This window comes from Rhipicephalus sanguineus, chromosome 1, assembly GCF_013339695.2.
Source record: "Rhipicephalus sanguineus isolate Rsan-2018 chromosome 1, BIME_Rsan_1.4, whole genome shotgun sequence".
NCBI lineage: Eukaryota > Metazoa > Arthropoda > Arachnida > Ixodida > Ixodidae > Rhipicephalus > Rhipicephalus sanguineus.
Window position 1 is genome coordinate 168,687,704 of NC_051176.1, and position 21,000 is coordinate 168,708,703.

At 44.8% G+C, this 21,000-nt stretch overlaps 1 protein-coding gene across 6 annotated transcripts in view; it reads left to right on the forward strand.

The window, feature by feature from the left end:
* LOC119401923 (GTPase-activating Rap/Ran-GAP domain-like protein 3) overlaps positions 1-16,538 on the forward strand; it is a 594,089-nt gene extending 577,551 nt beyond the window's left edge. For 4 of the 6 annotated variants that reach the window (XM_037668951.2, XM_049417628.1, XM_037668966.2 and 1 more), the window contains 8 exons: positions 1,820-1,969; positions 3,595-3,711; positions 5,038-5,415; positions 7,027-7,107; positions 7,267-7,385; positions 9,974-10,094; positions 11,512-11,693; positions 12,875-16,538. In XM_037668951.2, coding sequence (XP_037524879.1) covers positions 1,820-1,969; positions 3,595-3,711; positions 5,038-5,415; positions 7,027-7,107; positions 7,267-7,385; positions 9,974-10,094; positions 11,512-11,693; positions 12,875-13,087 — 1,361 coding nt within the window. In that variant the 3' untranslated portion in view covers positions 13,088-16,538. The remainder of the gene's footprint in view (positions 1-1,819; positions 1,970-3,594; positions 3,712-5,037; positions 5,416-7,026; positions 7,108-7,266; positions 7,386-9,973; positions 10,095-11,511; positions 11,694-12,874) is intronic. The other 2 variants (XM_037668957.2, XM_049417629.1) reach the window with 1 other exon arrangement.
* Positions 16,539-21,000: the final 4,462 nt, after the last annotated feature.

The following is a 21,000-nucleotide window of genomic DNA, read 5'->3' on the forward strand; positions in this document are numbered from 1 at the left end:
CTGCTGCGAAAGCGGCCGGCAACCGATACGCGAGTCTTTGTGCAACGGAGCGAAGTGCTCCATCGCAGCAATTCTATGCAGTGTCATACGCCATGATTCAGAAAGCAAGCGCTTTATCCTAGGTAATTCCGAGTTGCAGTCGGCGAAAGGCGGCTGCTTTCTTTCACGACAATAGAGACTGAAGTTGGAGTTAGCGAAAATATCGCATGAGCAACGTAGACAGTCGCACCCGAGCGATGTGCCCATCGTACGCGGGTCTGGGAAATTTGTTCGGTGCATCACTCCTTTCCAGTGGGTGCATTCCAAGAAATTGTTGCAGCGGTTGATACTGCGTTCCGCGTAATGTACCTGTATTCGTCCTGATTAGTCTAATATTTTTGCGAATTTAGCTCATAATCTTCAGTTACGCTGTCCGACGTGTTCGTTGTACATTATGCCAGAGTGGCAAAGAAAACTTGAGTATTTAGAGGGCTTCCTCACTCGAAAATGTGAGCACAAATTCGAGCACGAACTGTTCTTACGGTCCACGCTGTAGAGCACCGCCGTGCTTCTGCACCCACCTGCTCTGAAATCAGAGAATACGCGCCATTTTGGACGCTGTTCCCAACTGATCCCACCGACAGCGCAACGAAGATCTGCTAAGTCGGCAGCACTCGCTCGATGTTGTCAAAAACTACACCTCGCATTTGATAGCGTCTGTCACTGCATAGAAGTTCTATTGTGCAAGAAGCATGAAGAGCGCTGTTTTGGGGCACTCAGGGCGAAAGCTTTCTTTACGCACGTCACAGTTTCTAACTTCATGGAATGGTGACCTCTTTGAAATCTTCATAAAGGCTTCAAGACGGGTTTTCATCAACGGTCACTGCTAGTGTGCAGCTCCTGGAACAAGGGCCGCTTTTTTTTATATTGACAAATATGGGTCATCTCACGAAACAACGCACACTGAAAACGAATCGCAAGAAACTGAAGGGTCAAACGGTGACTTCCAACTTAAGTTTCATTGTAGACTCACTCGTGTAATAACGGCTTGTGCCAGTCCCTACGACAAATGTCTACTCGCACAGAGTAATGTACATTTGTGCTACGTATAAGGTGTTCCGGCCAACAAAGTACATTAAGTTTTTAATGGATGAAATCGACTAGATGTTGCTGGGAAGACCACCTGAAGTTTCTAGTTTACTTTGTATCTTTCGTGCTTGACGCTTAGTACTGAATATTAAATTAACTTCCAAATCACGCATTCCGGTCAATATGTGATGAGAAGATCCTTACAGTATATTTAGAAACACCGGCTTAACTTATTTTTGGTGCTTTATCTTTAATGCAAGTCTTTTGTGGTTTCAGAGAAAGCACATGGAGGATGAATAAGGCCCACTTGCCCTAATGATCACTAGAGAATTACCTACATTATGTTAACAAAGCGTCATTAAACCATTGAATTATAGTGATTGAAGTTTGGAAACGTTAAATGTGTGATGCATGCAGCTGACCGCCCAGCACTGGAATATAAAAGTGCTAGCATGTCAATCGTCTCAAATAATTTCCAACATAAGACAGTATACTGTATAGGCATGTCCTTTTGCAAAAATGTTGTGCATGTGTACAAAAACTTTAAAAAAGAAAGAGGAAAGAATAACTGGCCTGTTTTATTTGCGCGGCTGCCATTTCGTTTCTATTATGCGCGCAAAGGAAACACGAGAACGTCAAACAGTCTTCGCCGTCGAGCCCTTAGCAGTAGAAAAACGACACCTGAAAATGACAGCAGTAATTTGCAACAAGGCAAGAAATAGCGTGCCCAAGGCCTCCTTTATTTTTGCAGGTAACAACAAGCTGGTTCTCGGGACTGAGTCCGGAATCTTTCTCATCGAGGAAGGTCTCACGCACAGAATGATATTCGACAAAACGGTGGTGGTGAAACAAGTCAGCGTGGTAGAAGCTCACGGCATACTGCTGTTCAGAACAGACAGAGGTAAGTGCACACAGACGAGAGAGAAGAGTAAATAAAAGTCGGAACTTATTTCTCTTTGTTTCTTACGAAAACGTGGCAACTGCGTGCTTATGGAGAGACAAAACAGCGTCAGGTATTCCGCTCGGCTTCATCACAATTGTTGCAGAAGACGCTCGGCTGCTTCCGCATACATTTGTAGCTCAGTGAGGATTGCCAACGGCTGAACCGTCAAAATCAATCAACTTTGCAAGAAAAAAAAAAACCTTGAGCTCGCTCTTATGGGGGGCCCTGTAACATTTTTCCAAGTAATCGGCCTTTATCGCCTCACGAATCACTTTCTGCAGAAATGTTTTTTTTTTCTCATCCTTCAACTATGAGCGGAGGTGCAGGAATTTGTCTTGGACAAATTCCTGCACCTCCGCTTGCTTGCCCAGTTGCTGCAGACAGGAATTTGGCAAGCTCCACTACCGAGTACAGCAGGTGCGAGCGTTAAACCGAAACTCTGCTCGGCGAAGTGGAGCACGTGAAAGACGTGAAAGAAGAGAGAGAGAAAGAAAGCGATAGAAAGAAAGAGGAAAATAGAGAGAGAGAGAGAAAGGTATTGAAAGAAACAGACACGAAAAAGAGATAGAGAAAACAGAGAGCAAGACAGAAAGAGAAAGAAACAAACAAGCAGAGAGAGAGAGAGAAACAAAAGGAATAAAGAGAAATAGAGACAGAAAGACGAAGAAATAGAAAGAAAGAGATACAAAAAAGAGGTACAAGAGAGAGAGAGAGAAGAAAGATAGAAATAAATACAGAGAAACGAGGAAGTCCACCCAGCTGCGCTCTTCCTTCAGGCTTGGCACCACGTGTGCGAAGCTGCCATGATTTTTATTTATTGAAGTCGAAATAAACGACGTTTCGACTTCAATAAATACATTGAGTATGTTTTCGCCATTATAGAACCAGCCAATGACCGTGCCATTCCCTTCACCTGCGCAGTCGGTGCCTTGGGCTACGTAGTTCGCCGAGAGGGGAGCTAGCTATTTTTAGCTGCCTCTGAAACAGCAATTGCCAATTCCCTGCTGCGTGCAGGGCAATACTGTTTGGCTCGCATGTTCACAGAAGCCTTGACTATTGATCGGCAGCGTTTTCTGTTTATGTTCAAGATGTGTTGCAGAGCCCCTTTATTGTGCGATTTCAAACCACCGTGAACGCATTCGTATAAGTCTCAGTCACCGTTTTCATCGAACAGAAAAAACGAGTGAGCAATATAGACCTGCGAATGTTATCGCTTCGGTCTGCGCTGTTGGTCACTTGTTTCTTCATCCACATTAATTCATTTTCCCTTTACTAATCTTCGATTAAAAACAACGCGTAACACCCCCTATACTTTCCTTTGCTGATTCATTATCTGTTTGATTCACATGGTTGTGTCAAACAAAAAGTGGGTCCCACGATTAATTATCTTTCTGTCCTTCGCTATATAGGTCTAAGTGTTCTTAAATTAATTCTGCACGTGTGTCTACATGGCGCTATTCCTTTTAAAAAAATACAGAGAGAAAGCTTTTTTTTTTTTTTGTAACAAGCTGTTTAACGGAACCAAACCTGAACGCTTTTCTTCTTCTAATTTTTCTATTCTCGCTGTTTTTTTTTTCTTACAGGAAGAGACAGCAGAGTACACGTTTTTAGACTCTCTGATTTTGAAGGTGACTCGGCGGCGAATTCTCTAGTGCGCACGCGGGCCGACCTCCGGGACCACAAGCTGGAGCGTACCAAAGGTGACAGACGCCTTGCAGTGCCTTTTTTATATACAAATGTACGCTAGCAAGCCTAAGACCGTTATTAAGCGTACCTTTGGTATTACCTGAAATATGATCCACGAAACTCATTACTACGATGCAAGGCCTCGTTCGCAAGTTGTTCTTTTACCCCGTTTTCGGTGGTATAAAAAATCTTATTGTTGAATAACGCGTAGTAATGATCCCTTACTTTCCTTGTTAACATTTAAATAGCGAGATTGGAGGAACAGTCTACTCAATACTTTATTTTTTCCTTCGTTTTTTAAAATAAAGAAGTTTCTTTGGTGTTCTTGAAAAAAAAATCGTTCAGGGTCTTTGTTTGATATTTCCTGGCCGCTTTTATCATATGGCGTACTCCCGTGTTACCATATTTTTTTTTTCAGTTTTACACGCCTGCATCATGAACACAGCAAGCGCGCTAAGCTTCTTAGAGTTTTAAGTGCACCTGCTGTGTTCATACCCCAATCATTAATTTATATAAGTGCAATTGTGTTGTATAACGCCGCTTTCTCTGGAAAAAAAGAATTATCGCACCTTAAGTAATGTAATCACGTCAATTTATACAATATCTGCTTCAAAAGTCAATTAGTTCGTGCCCTAAAAAGAGTTTACGGGGCGTATATGCACATCTGTGTTCATCTATGTACGGTATGTGTACGAGTGGACTGCACCGGTTAAGCTTCTCAGAAAGAGTGTCCGAACTGCACGAGGCCGTAGTAACTTGACTGCTGTTTGATACGTTTGTCTTCTTGTAGAGAAAACTCCCTGTTTAGGGTTCGATCAGAAAATCAACTTGTGTCTGATCGTTTCTTTGGGATGGGTTTGTTTTGCTTGCGCGTTTGTTCCGCTTTGAATTGTTTATAGCTGATTTTTTTTAATTGTCTGGTGCCCTTATTCGCAGTAAAATGAACGTGTCGGCATAACCTGCATTACGAAACAAAGTTCTGCGTTAGCTAAATAAGTTTCCTCTGGCTAAAGTTGAATTCCGACGTAGTTTTAAATAGTAAACTCGAAGCCTGTCGTTCTACAAGAATTTCTTCAAGAATATGCAGAATGTCTTCCTAACGCGTTTCTGCACCTTGATATCAGGGGTCAGAAACTTCAGTTAATCACCTTCATTAAGGAAAAAATGCTTTTCACTTGCCTTGAGGAAGGCCTAACTTTAGGTCGCCGATATGTCAACAATGACACCGAGCTAACCCTCGGGATATACCGAGTCTAGATTCTCCCGCAGCTCTAAACCTTGTAAGTACAGTGCAGCGTTTTCCATCAAAAGTCGTGCTAATGCATGGCCGCTTTGCGTAGGGTGTCACCTGTACGCGCTGAGCCGTCCGGGCGGCTCACACCTGCGCATGGCGGCGGCCGTGGGCCGGCGGCTACTGGTGCTGCAGTGGCGCCACTCGGCCGCCTGGACCACGTGGTGCGCCGCATCAGACACAGACACCGTGGACGGCTTCCAGCTGGTGCGCGAGCTTCTCGTGCCCGAGGCTCCTGCGCTGCTCACACTTGTCGACAGCCCCGACAACCACATCTGCGTCGGCTACCGCCACCAGTTCGACCTAGTCAGCGAGAAGACGGGCGACGCCACCCGCCTTCACACCGTGGACGCCGCCAAGGCACACCTCGTCGCTGCGCTAGACATCTACGAGGACGACGAGGCCGAACTCCTGCTCTGCTACAACCGTGCGTACACTTCAGCACTGAATTCTGACTCTACCTGTCAGCCTGTATGGTGTCGTATTGGGCACATTCTGCTTGTATTTCGGAGGCTGCGGTATATATATATAGCCTCCTTGGTAGGCCGATCCCGGAGACAGTGAAACCTAAATCCCTTTACATGTGTAGTGCAGTGCATGTGGTCAATTCTCTTGGGTATGTGACATCTAAAAGGCCAATCACAAAAGTAGACCAGTATAAAAACGTAGATCGCTCTCGAAGATAGTGTGATAATAATAATAATAATAATAATAATAATAATAATAATAATAATAATAATAATAATAATAATAATAATAATAATAATAATAATAATAATATCTGGGGTTTAACGTCCCAAAACCACGATATGATTATGAGAGACGCCGTAGTGGAGGGCTCCGGAAATTTCGACCACCTGGGGTTCTTTAACGTGCACCTAAATCTAAGTACACGGGCCTCAAACATTTTCACCTCCATCGAAAATGCAGCCGCCGCGGCGGGGATCGAAGATGGTGTATACAGTAAGGAAGTAATCAACAACCTGAAGCTTCTCCTTCTCCCTCATGCGAGAGCCGACGCTACATTGTGTCGTGTACGACGACTGCACCCCATTCTCAACTCGCTCGGGAGACATTGTCTATGACTGCTTTCAATTAGGGGTTGAGGCGCCCTCCAGCGTTTTGTAAAACTCTAAGTCGCCAAATTTTTCTTGCATTTGAATTCAGAAACTTTGAGTGTGGAACGAAATCTTAAGGAACTGCTTCCAGAAATTATGTATGCTTTAAACCATAACGCAGAATAAACAACTATTGAACGCTGCTGATTTGGAGCACGAATGGACGATACTACCGAGCAATGAAATTAAGTTTACCAACATATAGAAAAACAAAGCTGGTGAGAAAGGGGGAGGGGGGGCGATATTAACCAGTGTATTTTGCCGATACACATTTTTGAGGCCGAAACATGGAATGTAACTTGCAAGAACGATTTTTCAGACACTAAAGCTCACGCATTGAGGTATGGCACTGAAGATTAATTACCGAAAAGTGCTAAAACTGATTAGAGAAATCTTGTTTAATATTTTAGGTATAGTTTATGTTAATAGAAATAAGGGGAGCTTGGCAGCTCATGTATTAATAAGAAGAGGTAACCAATCGTCGATATCGAGTAAGATAATGTCTACGTTGTGAAGGGGGGGGGGGGTGTCGTGAAATGGGACAGAGAAATGGGACATGGAGCTAGGAATTAGGGGATTTGTATACGTGGTAGCAGGTCCGTAGCCAGGGGGGGGGGGGGGCGGTTCCTAAGGCACCCCCCCCCCCCGGAAATTTTGATGAGGGGGGTGTTTTGCCGAAAATAAATAATAAAAATAGGTGTTTTTCTCAAATAGTCAAAGCCTTCAGCAAGTGCCCCCCCCCCCATCCGCCCCAAAAAAAATCCCTGGCTACGGGCCTGCGTGGTAGGTTTTGATGGACACAAGACAGGAGGGTATGTAGAAGGCCTTTCCAAGCGATAAGATGTCACTGAAGAGGTATTCTTTCTTCCGTAGTCTTGATGATTATTAAGATTGTAAAAATTTATTTGTTTATTTTTCAGATACCACACATTTCCAGAAGTTGAATGATGAGAACACGACAGAATTCGACTTCCAGTGGAACGCTGTGCCTGACAACATTGGTAAGACATAGACCGACTGTGTTAAAGAATCATATCTTGTATTCTACGTATTCAGTCAATTTAATTTATTACTTTTGCCGTGTATGCTCGTGTATGTACACATGCTAAGAATGAGTTCTTGTGAGCTAAATCTCTTTTTCCTGCTTCTTTTGATTACAGTCTGTGTGTTTCCTTACATCATGGCCTTCACGTATGAAAGTATTGAGATTCGCCTCATCATCAATGGAAACCTCGTGCACAACATGATCATGCCGAAGCTGAAGCTCATCACTTCCAAGGTGAGCATAATGCAGTCTTTTTTTTTTTTCCTGTTGTGCAATTTAACGAGTGACAATAAAAGGATGGTGCAATTACAACAGAAGCAGGGACGTTAATGCAAACACGATCAGCTTTTATCATGTTTAGTCTTTAGTCTTGCGGTCACAAGCCTAAAACAAAAAAAAATGTGCGCACACAACACAGACGACTGAGCACGCAACATATCTCACAATTTCTAGCGCGCAAGCTGAATGCCGTCAGCAAACCCGACAAAGCGTTTAAAAGATGTCATTTGAGGTCAATGTACCAGCTACCCTTAAGTAGAGAAGTTTTGCAATCTGTGTATTGTTGCGGACAGCAATTTATTTTATGTTCTGCGTCGAGAGTAGTAAATAAAATGTCTGGCTGTCTCATCATGTCGCTATGCTTGGTAAATTTGCGAATTTTTATGTTCATGAACACGTTGCGAGATTACTTACGGCGCGGTTACTCGTACCTCATATGTTCGTCCACTCAGCACTCCATCACGACTCAAGAAATCAGGTGGAAGCATCGGTCCTCAATAGGAAGTGTTATCCGGGCTGGAGGTTAGCCAAAGATCACTGGGCCGAGTGGCATGAACGCCCACGGAAAAACCAAAAATGAGGCAGTGCAAGGTAATGTGGGCTGGGTTTCGTTTGAAATGAGAGAAGAGCAAAGCAAGACTAGTTTTGAAGAAAGACTTAGGAATACCTGTACCTCAAAAGCGCGGGCGCGGAATAGAGGGAAAGATCAAGTTGGCAATCAAGTGCAAGGTATGTGAAAGGGTAAACAGGCAACCAGAAGCCACACAAAAAAAGTAGACAAAGATACAGAAAATTGCATGCAAATGATAGAAACGAAAAAAAAAATATCATGTAGATTTACAAATGCGGCAAAAAAGAGATCAAAATGAAAAACTTGTGTGATAACGCAAGGGGTAGCGCTTTGCTATTTGTCTGTGCCAAAAGCGTGCCGGAGAAAATATCCGCAACAAGATGAGCCGTGTGTGTCATACAACAAAAGTCCGGAAACAACTCAGCAGGTTTCAATGGAATGCATGAAAACATGGTCACCTAGTAAGACAGGCATCTACCTGCAAGGGGCCCTAGATTTTAAAGTGGGGGGCGCCCCTCCTCCCCCCCCCCCTAGTCAGCAGGTTTCAATAGAATGCCTGAATACATAGTCACATATAGTAAGACAGGCATCTACCTGCAAGGGGCCCTAGATTTTAAAGTGTGGAGGCGCCCCTCCCCCCCCCCCCCTAGTCAGCAGGTTTCAGTAGAATGCCTGAATACATAGTCACATAAAGTAAGACAGGCATCTACCTGCAAGGGGCCCTAGATTTCAAAGCAAATGGAAGTATGAATTGGCGTGCGCACTTGAGGGGCAGTGGGGGGGGGGGGGCGCCCCCCCCTTAGTCACCTAACAGGGGGGAGGGGCAAAGTCTACTCCATACTTCGACTTAGTAAGGGGGGGCGCTGCGATGAATGAACCTTCGCCCCCCCCCCCCACCCCTCGATGGGGAACCCTGCGAACGCCCATGGAGATAAGCATGCGACGTTTGCCAATAGCTGATTATAGTTTTAAAAAACGGGTTAGGTCGCCTGCCGCGACCACGTTTCAAAGGGAATGCCAGCAGATATCGTCGTCACAATCATCATCATCACCACCGGTAGTGGTCACTGCTTTATATTACCGCATCGGCATTTGTTGTGAAGCATAGCGTTTTCTATTGTCGAGAGGCGGTGCTAGGCGTTTTTTGGACTGGGGGAAATCTTAATAATAATAATATCTGGGGTTTAACGTCCCAAAACCACGATATGATTATGAGAGACGCCGTAGTGGAGGGCTCCGGAAATTTCGACCACCTGGGGTTCTTTAACGTGCACCTAAATCTAAGTACACGGGCCTCAAACATTTTCGCCTCCATCGAAAATGCAGCCGCCGCGGCCGGGATTCGATCCCGCGACCTCCGGGTTAGCAGTCGAGCGCCATAACCACTAGACCACCGTGGCGGGGCTGGGGGAAATCTTCGAGCGAGGATCGTCTGAGAATACGGATCAATGGCGCCATTTCTTTGTTTTTTATTGTTAATTTTTGTATTGTGAGTAGCGGTGCCGCATATCTCGGTATCGATCTGTAATACACGAGGTTCATTTCTTGTCAACGTAAACTGATTTGGAGCCTGGTCGACTGTTGTCGGCGGCTAGGCATTCGTTAAATAATGACGAAATTTCTTTCAATTTACCGTTTTTTTTATGCAAACCCTTTATATCGTTCTCATAAACTGTGCTGGTCCTGTACGCACATTGTAGTTTTTAAGCTGCATAATAACACACATCGTAAGGAGAAACTTTAATTCGCAGATAACGCGACGTTCTGTTCACTTTCTTTCTTCTAATATTTGTTTTTCACCGAAGACTTCATACACTGCACATTATGCGTAACCTATTGGCCATGCTTTCAGCTTTAAATGATTCACGCAGATTTCCTGATGAGCTTCCGTCTACCACTGGCGGAAACATGTATTTCGAGTGTGGGTAATTTCTTTTGCTAAGTTGCTCTCTCATCATATCGCCGCTTTCAGAGTGACATCTTTTTCGTGAGCACCGCACCGGAGTTTTTTCAAGTTCGGAAAGAGCGCATCAAGGAAGACCGCATGGAGCGTGATTCCAGCGTGTCCCCTCCATCATCGCCCCATTGTGAGTGTGCGTGTTGCCTTTCTTATCGTTTCGCTTACGTAGCGCTATTGGTGTTTCAGTGTCGACTTCGTGTAAGGTGCAGACGAATCCATTTCCAAGAAGACGACTAACATCTTTTTTTCTTTCTTGTTCTCTATTTTATCATTGCTTTTACCTTCATTCCTAGTGCATACTGAGGATTGCATCGCGATAATCGTGAACTTTAAGAAGTTGCTTCCATTTTCTGATGATATGCTCCAAATCAAGCTGGTCGGTTTATGTAGCTTTCTAGACACAAGTCCGCTTGCAAATTCTAAGTGAGCTGGAGCGATTGTTAATAATTACACCTTGACCATGAGCGACAATGAACTGCCGCTTTAAATACTCAAGCTTAAAAAAAAAGAAGCTTAGTTGTCGCTGGATATCTTACCTGCGCATCTTCTCCCGAGCTCTCACCCTATATAAGCATTTAAGCGAGCAATTGTGGGCCGAAAGTGGAAAAGTGAAGAGGGGCGCAAATTGAGACACGTGCGCAGTGTGCGCACATAATATACTTCACCAAATAGCCAAGCAATAAATGCTCATTAAGGCTCCGTGCGCCTGTCTGTAGTATAGATTTAACACGGAGGTTGCTGTCAAGCTTCTGTTGTAATTGCACCATCCTTTTCTTGTCACTCGTTAAATTGCACAACAGGAAAAAAAAGACTGCATTATGCTCACCTTGGAAATGATGAGCTTCAGCTTCGGCATGATCATGTTGTGCACGAGGTTTCCATGGATGTACAGAACGCAACAATTTTCACTAATAAACTGCGGCCTCTTGAAGAAAGGAAAGTGCATATCCAGGATTTTTTTTTTTCGATTGCCCCTTTTGTCGCCTGTCAAACTCCACCGCAATGCAGCAGCGCAGCGTAAATCAATCAGCAGATTTTCGAAGACCAACGTTTCAATATATTACCCAGACTTCGACAACTTTCCGTCAGTAACATCGATAAGGTACGCCTTTCTAATAACAAGAGTATTTACAGAATTAGCCACAACTTGCCGGCCGCCTTATAGCACTGTTTTATTCCTGACCAAAATAGTGCTGTAAGGCAGTAAAAATTTACGACATGGTGTCGTGAGTAAACGTGTTATTAGAAGAGCGTACCTTGTCGACGTTGTTCACCTAAAGTTTGGGCGTCCTTTTGAAATATCGCCCTATTTTTTTTAATCCTGCCTATAGATTTACACCGAGGCATTGCGGTGACGCTCGACAGATAGTCGAATGGGCTATGTCCAAAACTTTCGGACATATCTAGCCATGAACAACTTTTGCAAAAAAAAAGCGAAGAAAAAGAAGAGAAAGTTTGCTATGCATTAATCTCGCATGGCGTTTCTTAACAGTGTATAACAGAACTTTCCAGCTTGTGTTGACCTTCGTGTCCGGCTCCTTCCGTTACAGCGACTGGTAGCACGGGCTCCAACGACGGTGCAAAGCCGCTGCGAGTGTACCGCATATCGTTCAGTTGCCTGACTGGCAATTCACCCTGCGAGAGGCGGGTACCGACACCGTCTTTGCCGTCACCACAGCCCTTACTTGCCACACCGTCCTTCGGGTCGTCTTACCTGTCACCCGACTTTCAGGTCAGTTTATCTCATCTAGTGATCTCAAGCTTTGCTTTTGTGCAGTGCACCGAGTCTTAAAAGACCGTTAAAAACCCGGGCGGGGTCTGAACATCTCCGCACTGCAGCGTACTTGTCAGCCTGAAAAAATAAAAAAAAAGAAAAAAGAGTAGATTGTGTTGTTACGATCGATTACGTGAATCAGCTTTCTGCGGCCACTCGGCTCACTCTCTCACGGTGATATTATGAAGTGCCCTCTCGTTTTTCTTTTTTCATTTTTTTTTGCACATCCACTAAACAAGGTACACTCGTTTGCCCATCTTCAGAAGAGAATGCTTTAGCCACAATGCGCTGTAACAGAACTAGCTTGCTCATATCTGGCGCATTTCATAAAAAAAAGTGACAGCAAATATAAACATTATATTTTTAAGTCATTCCAGTATTCACGCTTCTGGTTTATGTAATATTTCTAATATTTCCCACCGGGCTATGTATTCTATTCGTAATGCACCATATTTTCCCCCAGCAAACAACTGCAATAACAACAAATAAGGAAAGAAACAGGAAGGACGTCTTTAATTTTTCATTAGTTTACTTAATTTTGAAAAACGCGGTGCATTGTGTGAACAAGCAGAAAGAGTAGCTCACACCTTTAAATACATATCGCGCCCCCACCTCTGTTGACACTTCTACCACAATGTGTGAGACTGGGCTAGTTGGCAAACCGTTGTGAAAACTACACCTCAGCCACTGCCGTTACAGGAGAGTTATACCACCACCGAAGCAGCTCTCACGCCCGCCAACGTCCGGTGGCCATGGGAGATGCTGTGCCGTTTATCTCTGCCAAGCAGTGCGGCATGAAATCATCAAACGTTATGAACAAAAAAAAATTATAACAATTTATAATAAGTATAGATTATTTATCTTTAAAGTATAAATAACTTAATATCCGGAAGTAACGACTCATAGTAATCGTTTTTGCAAGGCATGTGTTGGCCATGGTCCTAGGATTCTCCTGAGACTCAAGGGCCTACACGGTCCAGTGCCATTACATCTCGTAGAAGCTGCTGTCTTTAGTCATCGTATCGTGGGCATTCTAATAAAAAAATATGCCGTACATTTTCATACACGCACCCTGGCCTTTTGCGACTTGCCAGCTTTCTCCGGCGATAGTCAACATTGTGCGGCTTGTGTCGTTACAGGAAGGGTCGCGCCTGCGGCCGGACGTGCGTCCGAGCCGGAGCGCGACCGCGTCGCCCGTACCCCAAATGCCTCTCCTGTTGCCCGGATGCCGATCGGTGTCGCCCAGGCGCCCGGGACTTCACAAGGACCACACGCACTCCGCGAGCTCGGACTCGGGCCTGGGCAAGAGCGTCAGCTCTAGCCCTCCCCCCAGTCCGCACAACCACGCCTAGCGCCATGCCTCCTTGGGCTGCGCCACACATCCCTGCGATCGAGACTCCTTGCTGGCCGGGGCCCGGGCAACAGACACGTCGGCGTCTCTTCATCCTTCATTCCTATTTTCGACGAGACACTCGATTTTTTTTCCCTTACGCGCTAAACCATACGCGTGCTGACTTGTACTCGACGCGAAGCGCCGAAGGGGCTCACTTTCACTGCTACCCGGCACGTCTTGTCGGCGCCTGCTCGTGAAGTAAAATGGGCTCGGGCGCTTTTCGACTCCTTTCACGTCGCTGATATAGCGTGTAACATAGCGTTTTCATTTTCCCTGTGTGCACCCCGATTTTGTTTCAAATGTGTCGCATATTTGCGCTCCCAAATATAGCCTTTTCTGTTATTTCAGCACCAAGCTCTGTCAAAATGTATGCGAACACTATAGATGTCCGGTCACTTCGATGTTTTATTCATTCACCAAAAAAAAAAAGAGAAAGAAAATACGTCATAGTGGTGCCGTCCTTTTTTACGTTCGCCCTCTTGATATGTGTCATTGTATTTCGCATCCTCATGCTCGCACGGTCTGGGGGTACTTCCTTTCAACCTTCGGTGGCGTTCGGCTTACGTCCCACCGCAGCCTCTCAAACTGTAAATAGCTGAGTAGTTTTTCCTTCCCTAAAGTATACGGTGGCAGTTGCTTCAAACTGTTATTTTGCGAGCAGCTGCACTGGTTCGTGGAGCAGTTCACGTGAGTTCTCTTGGCGCTTCGCTGGCGGGCGTCCGTGAGACGGCGTCCGGCAAAGCATCGTTTCGAACCGCTTTCTAGTTCGAAACTATTTGTGTCCATGTCGTGCTTATAAGCTACGTAAGCGCGTATACTCAGTGCAAATGGTGTAGTAGGCCTCTTATCAGATCAGCCTCGGAGTTAACCTTTCTCACCCTTTCTGGTTCCATGCGAGACGCTGAGAAGGGCATTCAAAAATTTTCATTCGAGATACGTCGTTTAGGGAAGCCTAAAATGCTTCAATGGAGGAAAAATAAAATGGCCTCAGGTTTACCGTGATGACACTATCGTGTGGAGAATCTGCAAGCGCACACTAGTGCATTTTTTTTTCTAATAACATCTTAGTGAACAAGAAAACGTACGAACAAAATGTTCTCTGACATTCCAAACTTCTTTAGTCAGGTGGCGTCTGCCACCTGAAATGTATGCGTTGAACTTGCGAAGACTTACTGCTTAGGAGTTTGCTCATGTTAGCGTATAACTGGGCATACCTGCTCGCTGCAGATCTGCAGAACTGGCGTCATTTGTTGGAGCAACAGGGAGTTCGCGGGCAATTTGAGTTCAGTGGTCAACTTTGGCGACGGTGCGCTTTCCGAGGAAAGCAGCACTTTGACGTCAGTGTGCTTTGTCTTTTATTTCCTCCCGTCAACACCGTTTAGGAAATGTCGCAGGAGCTGTGATGAGTGTCGTATACTGACACCCCCTCCCTACCTTACTTGTAAGATATGTGCAAGCATTCACAGACTCTTTCCTTGCTTGTGATCCGCCGCTGTGGGGTGGCCTGCGCTCGCACTGATGTTTTCATGAGCGCCGGTGTTGTGTTCCATTGCTGCTGTGTGTACCACCTTTGTTGCCCGATGTTAAAAGAACTGACGGGATATTGTGGATTTGGGCTAGTTTGACTCTCTTGCCATTGATCGAGATTGATTAACAAAATTGTTCTTTTGTACCGCGCAGGCAGGCAGTTTAAGTGTACACATCCTTTTTTTTTTTTCGAAAAGCCCACTTCTACCTAAATAGAGCTATTTTGGAGGTTACACTGCTCTCGTATGTTTTGGGTAGTGTTGATTGAATCTGCTTAGATTTAACATTAATCTTTTCTACATCCGAGGCTCTAGGACTTCTTTCTACTATTCTTTTTTTTTTCTCTTCCGTTTTTTTTCTGTTTGTTTTTGTTTTCATGCTGCCTGCAATTTTCTTTCGGCAACTGCAAGTTGGTCAAACCATCGTTGTATGTCAACAAAGAAGAACACAGATCTGCGAACGACGGTAGACATCGCGGTCGATTTTGAACAATTGTTCTTCTGCAACATTCACTGCTTGCTCATCCTCAGCGCGCTACGAGGCGTCCCTGTAGGCTGACTTCGCTCTATAGGGCTGCCCAGCAAAGCAGCAGCGACGCAGTACCCGGTGATCTATTAGACACGGAAATGCGAGGACAGAGAGCTATTACGTTGGGCTTCTCGTTCACCGCGTTGAGGTCCCGTAGTGTCGAGGGCGCAACACAAGTGGCCGGCCGGACAAAAGCGGCGAGCAACATGGAATTCTTGTCGTCTGTGCCACATGCCTATGCGCGACAAAACCAAAGAAGACATGAACAAGTACACAAAACCTGCTCATAGCCGTCATGCGAGTTCATCCAGTGTATAAGCCTTACCTTCTCCATACCATGCATCGTAACCCATCAGCAATTAGCCCAAGACGCTGAGGAAACCTCTCCGGGTGTGTGATGTGTGACACGACTGCCTTTCCTCCTGGCTTCATGCCACTCACTGTACCGACCAACAGTTTGACAAGCTACTTCTTTCATGCTCTAAGATATTGTAAAGCTGTATATACACCGAGGAGGTTATGGCTGTAGATTACAAGCTTAAGCTGTCCTTGTTGTTGCCAGAGCATCACAAAACACGCCAGCAATCGTTCACGAGAAGCACGGCGTTGAATTGTTGAAGCCTGAGATTCGCGTGACTCTCGTCCGCTTATAAAGACATAGAAAGAAATTAGTAAAAAAAAATAAAGAAAAGGTTGCATCTCGAAACAGCTCTGCCAACCGATAAGAGGTGCTTAGCACCTCGTTCGTGGGCATTATAAACGCCGGTATTATAGTTTTGACGCCTCATGACGGGTCATGTTTGTATTTCGTTGCCTGAATAATATATACGAATGTTTGAGGCACTGTTGCAAGCGCCGGTGTTGCAAGCTAACTCAAGCTTCAAAACTAAAAAAAAGCCTGTATTTAGAGCCGACGCATCTATATGTAGAGTTTCAATTTTCAGTCTCGTGAGTTTTTGTCCTAAATAGGAAACGCTTGCAAGGGCGTTGCAGTGCGTGAAACAGCGCCGGACTCACTTTTACCTATGAGCACCCATGATGACATATTCAAGCAAGAACTTTTGCCAAGATTTTTTTTCCCTCTCGTTTAGAGCTTCCCGCCTGACCGGTAAAAAAAAAAATTATGCACCCAGGGAGTTAAATCCCTACCGTTTCAGCCATTGCACACATTGCAAATTTTTCAAGCTGCTGCTGCTCCTGTTCTCATTTAACGTCAGTATTTTTCCTGTTAATGTATTCCACATCAAAAGCCTGTTCATGCTCAAGTGTGTACACTGCGACATTCGTGTAAGATCAGGTAGCTTAGAGCATTTCTTACGTGCAGCTGCGTAAAACTGCGTGTCTACTGTAGCGCCCGCTCGAAAGAACCACTTGTTGATAGAGCAGTGGTTCTAGAAAATGAAGACGAAATCGGGGTATGTGCGAACCCCGAGCGTCCAGCACTGGCACGCTGAAGTACGAGGGAAACAGATTTTGGCCACGTGTGGGTGTCTTCCGCCACCCTCTCTTTTGATCTTGCACTTGAGAGAAAAATGAAATCGAGGATTCGACGCGGTGTCGTGTAGCTGGGCCAACGTAGGACATGGGAATCGTTCTACAGGTGCTGTAGGAACAGTGAACAGACAAAACAAATGCGCGCAAAGAGCTTAGCGATGCTCCGAACAACGCGGAGGGCCGAGTGGGGGCTCGACAAAACTCGTGGACTTAAGGATGAGTGTACAGTTTGTACAACGTTTTAATATATTTGTAAAACATTGCACACGTTTTTTGTACAGCGAGGACAAACCACCAGCATGGTAGCTTTCGGCTCTTTAGAGATGTAGAGCTCGCGGACGCACGCGGTCGGCGACGCGACGCTACCTGCCGCGACAGGGCACAAATCACCCGCCGTGGCGACCTCTTTATTTTTCCGTTTCTCTTTCTTTCCCCCCCCAGGGTAACGTGGAGAAAAAAAAATTGTGCGTACAAATGAGTGCTTATTTATTTTTGTATGCGTGATGCATGTAAATACACTCTCTGCACCGCAAGTGAGCGCATATTGTTTTCTAGTTTGGACTCTGGTCAAGTTTGGGAAAAGGGCGCGAAAAAATATGGGCGGAGCTTTGTAAGGGAGTGCGATGAACAGTGAACGTGGTGGGCGAGCATTTGGGAGCAGTGAAAGAAATATATATATATATATATATATATATATATATATATATATATATATATATATATATATATATATATATATATATATAGGTGTTCCTTTAGCTGTTGTTTTATTTCCCCGCAACTCCTTGTTCTTGTTGTTAGTGTTCACGTTTCTGTTGCTGTGTCGAATGTGCGGTACAAGCCTTGAGAGTACAATTTTTTCGAGTGATTATCTCCATCACCACCGCCCCGCAACACATCGTTGTTGTTTCCAAGCAGCCTCTCTTCTGTGTAGCCATCAACACATAAAGCGTACACAGGGTGTCTTTTTTTTCTCTTTTACCTTTTTTTTTGGTCGCTCGAAAACCTGAATACCTTAAGCTTAGCTTTCCATTCGCACGTTTGTATCCATCGCACATGCTTTATCATTTACGTGACCATTCCCCGATAAAGTTACGAGGCGTTATAAGACGTCCGAATGAAGTTGTTTGCAAAGCTGCATTGCAACCAAAATAAAGGTCTGTATGTATATATAGCAGATATATGTATATCGTATACTCGCCACACTATGGGAGCGTCAGTTAGCGCACCCATCTCGTCTTTCCTATCCCATGTACGTACGTGCTTTGTCCACTGATCATCTCCAAAACAAAAAGAAAGCATTATTTTACTGTCAAGGTTGAAAAACGTTTTGTGCTATATTATAAAAAAAGAACCTGTGTGTAATATCAGCAATATAGGTGGATTTTTGCGGAACTCTCTGCGTTGTCTCGGGCACTAGTTCGTGACTGAGTGGTCGTTAATCAATGCACTTTGGTGTTTGGCTTGTGTTTAGTTCCACGTGTTCGTGTTCATGTTCTTCTCTTCAGTCGCTGGCAACGTCTAAAAAGAGCAACACAAAAGTGTAACTGTTTGAAGGAAAAGAGATCTAGGTCACCTCATACTTGACTACTCGAGATAATAGAATTTCGTTGTGTTAAGGCATACACTGATAAATTTTGCGTCTGTTATCTCTTTTCATGGTCACGTTGTCTTAAAGGGGTACTGACACAAAATTTCGCGGCCGATATAGCCTGCGGGATCGATTCCGGTGAACGTGCGTATATCCTCTGCAAAATATCAACAGCGAATATAGCTTGGAAGTTATTTTAAATGAATTTTGAAGTTTGCGTGAGCGATCGACACCCTCGCGCTTGTGACACACTCAAAGGTGACCTTCGGTGACCCCCTACTTCCCTCGCGTGACCAGGCTGCAACAAGTTATGATGACGTCATAGCCGCCATGTATTTTTGCCGCGTTCGGTCCAGCAGCCTACTTCTCGGCGGCTGCTCGCGAACCGCGCGGAAGTGCGTCACAGTTCTGTGTGCTGACGTGATCGAGCGTTGCACCCGCTAGGTGGTGATAGTTGCACCCGGAAGCTTGTCGTTTTTGAAACCGAAACTGACACTGATTGGTAATGAGGATGTCGCGCGCTGCAGCAAACGATGTGCCGTGTTATGGCTAACAGGTCCCCAGCAACACATTGCAGCAAAAAAAAAAAAAAAAAGAACGCGAGGCCAGAATTTTTGTGTCAGTACCCCTTTAAACCTGACACCTGGCGAGCCTCCCTTATATTCATCTGTTGCAGATGCGAAGCAGTTATGAAGGCACTTCGCCTATTGAATTTAATCTTTGTATCTGTGTGGTACACGTAGCTCGCGAGATGTTAGAACCATTTGTGGGCTGTTTTTCATGGTTCGCTCTGCTCAGCCTTTAAGCAAGTACACCCATGCCTGGGCGCTACGCTTTGATGCTGCCAACAGTATAAAATGTGTGTTCGCTCTCCGTATGGCAAAAACGACAAGCAGCATTAGGTGGCGTGTTTCCGCCTAAGGCTTTGAGTTAAACGAATAAGTGCGCTACGCCTTGGATCTGTCTGCTGAGTAATCGACAGTAGCGGCCAGCTTAAACACTCTTTGAGCGGCCGCAGTAACACTGATTACAATGAGCGCCATTGTGAACCTGAAATGCGAAAAAAAAACGCTCCTGCCAAGCTCCGGAAACAAACTATTGGTTGAGCTGCGTCTGCACCTAACAGCGTCGAGCCCAGAAAAAAAAAAGACTTTTCCAGAACGCATGTCTGTGTTCATCTCTGTTACAGATCCATTCGCTTGCGAAACACCTAAAGCCGCGCGTGCTGTCACATAGGAACGAACTTCGTTATCCAATCACACGACATTCCTTAGGGGATACAATGTCAGTGATTTGCACGTTGATACTCGAATTCGAATCATGACCTAATTGAAATGTGGGACTGCGAGTGGCAGAGAACTAGCTATAGACGGTTTCAAGACTGCGATAGTAGCAGCACGTGCTGTACCCCAAGAAACTTCCGGTTCTTCATTTCAAAACCGAAGCGGAAAGCGTGTTTTTAAGTTATGTCAGAGCAAGGGAAGACCCTTTTTCCGCCTTCAGATAAAAGGAAGGCGCATAAGTTAAGGACTAACTCTTATCATGTTGGGTATAGATTAGAAGCATCTTTATTTGAAATGTTTGGCTAGGCACAGGGTGAGACGTGTTGAAACTTTGCGGGCTAACCGCCAAGGCTTTTGTTCCCCGCCAATGCTACATCAGTGCACGAAAGCGTTCAAAACTGATTCAGATAACATGTGGCTAACATGCAGTGTTACCAGCGTACAGGTGTTTAAGATGAAAATTGGACGTCAAGCAATGCCATATGGCTTAACGAATACTTCGATCTAGTTTGTTAACACTGTAGTTGTGCTGCAGCGTTTGCGCATGCGCCTTTCCTTTTCTTTTTTTTTTTCGTATGGTGACAAGTTGGCTATTGCGTGGGCAAAAACGACAAGCTGTTCTTAGGGCGACATTGTCGTCCTTAATTCGTCACTATCGTCACTTTATGGGGATGACATCAAGTAATACCCTAAGAACACTTGAAAACGACAGTGTATTGACTTCGTCTGAGCGAGTGCGTTCTCTATACCGCACTGAGCGGTGGAATTTTGACAGCAATGGCAAAAACAAAAACAAAAACAAAACACGCTTAATATTGAACTTTTATTTCTAGTATGGGAAGGTCATTGTGTTGTGACTCTGGTTATTTTGCTTTGAGTATTCCTCACACGACCTGAGTGTTATTGGGAAGACAAACACGGGCATGTGAGAGATGACGAAGCCAGTAATTGGCCAGGGCAGCATCCAAAATATGAGAGTGGATGTTTCTCGGAGTTTTGCTTCACATATGACGTTGACCATGTCCACACTATATCGTTGTGAGCATTCGTGCATTATCAAAAATCTGCACCTTCCTAAGCTTTGTCACCTTTATCTGGTAATTGTACATACGTATTTGTGTTTTCGTGATCTTTATGTTCATGTTGATTTGTTAGTGTTTCAAGAATAAATTAATAAAAGCTATGTTTTGCACAATACCTACCGCGTTTCTCTGGCTCTCACTTACTACGCAGCACGTGCCTGCGTTAAAGCTGTGTGGCAAAATATAGAAGCGCTGCTGATGGGACCCGGACTCTAATAATTAGATTGCGCAATATTCCAGTGGAACTGCAATGGTTTGCAGAATAAGAGTGCCGATTTTCTTAATATCGTCGCTGAACACGGGTTTCCGATTTTGTGTCTTTCCGAATCAAGAGTGTGTGCTAACTTTCGCCTGTCCAAGTATGTGG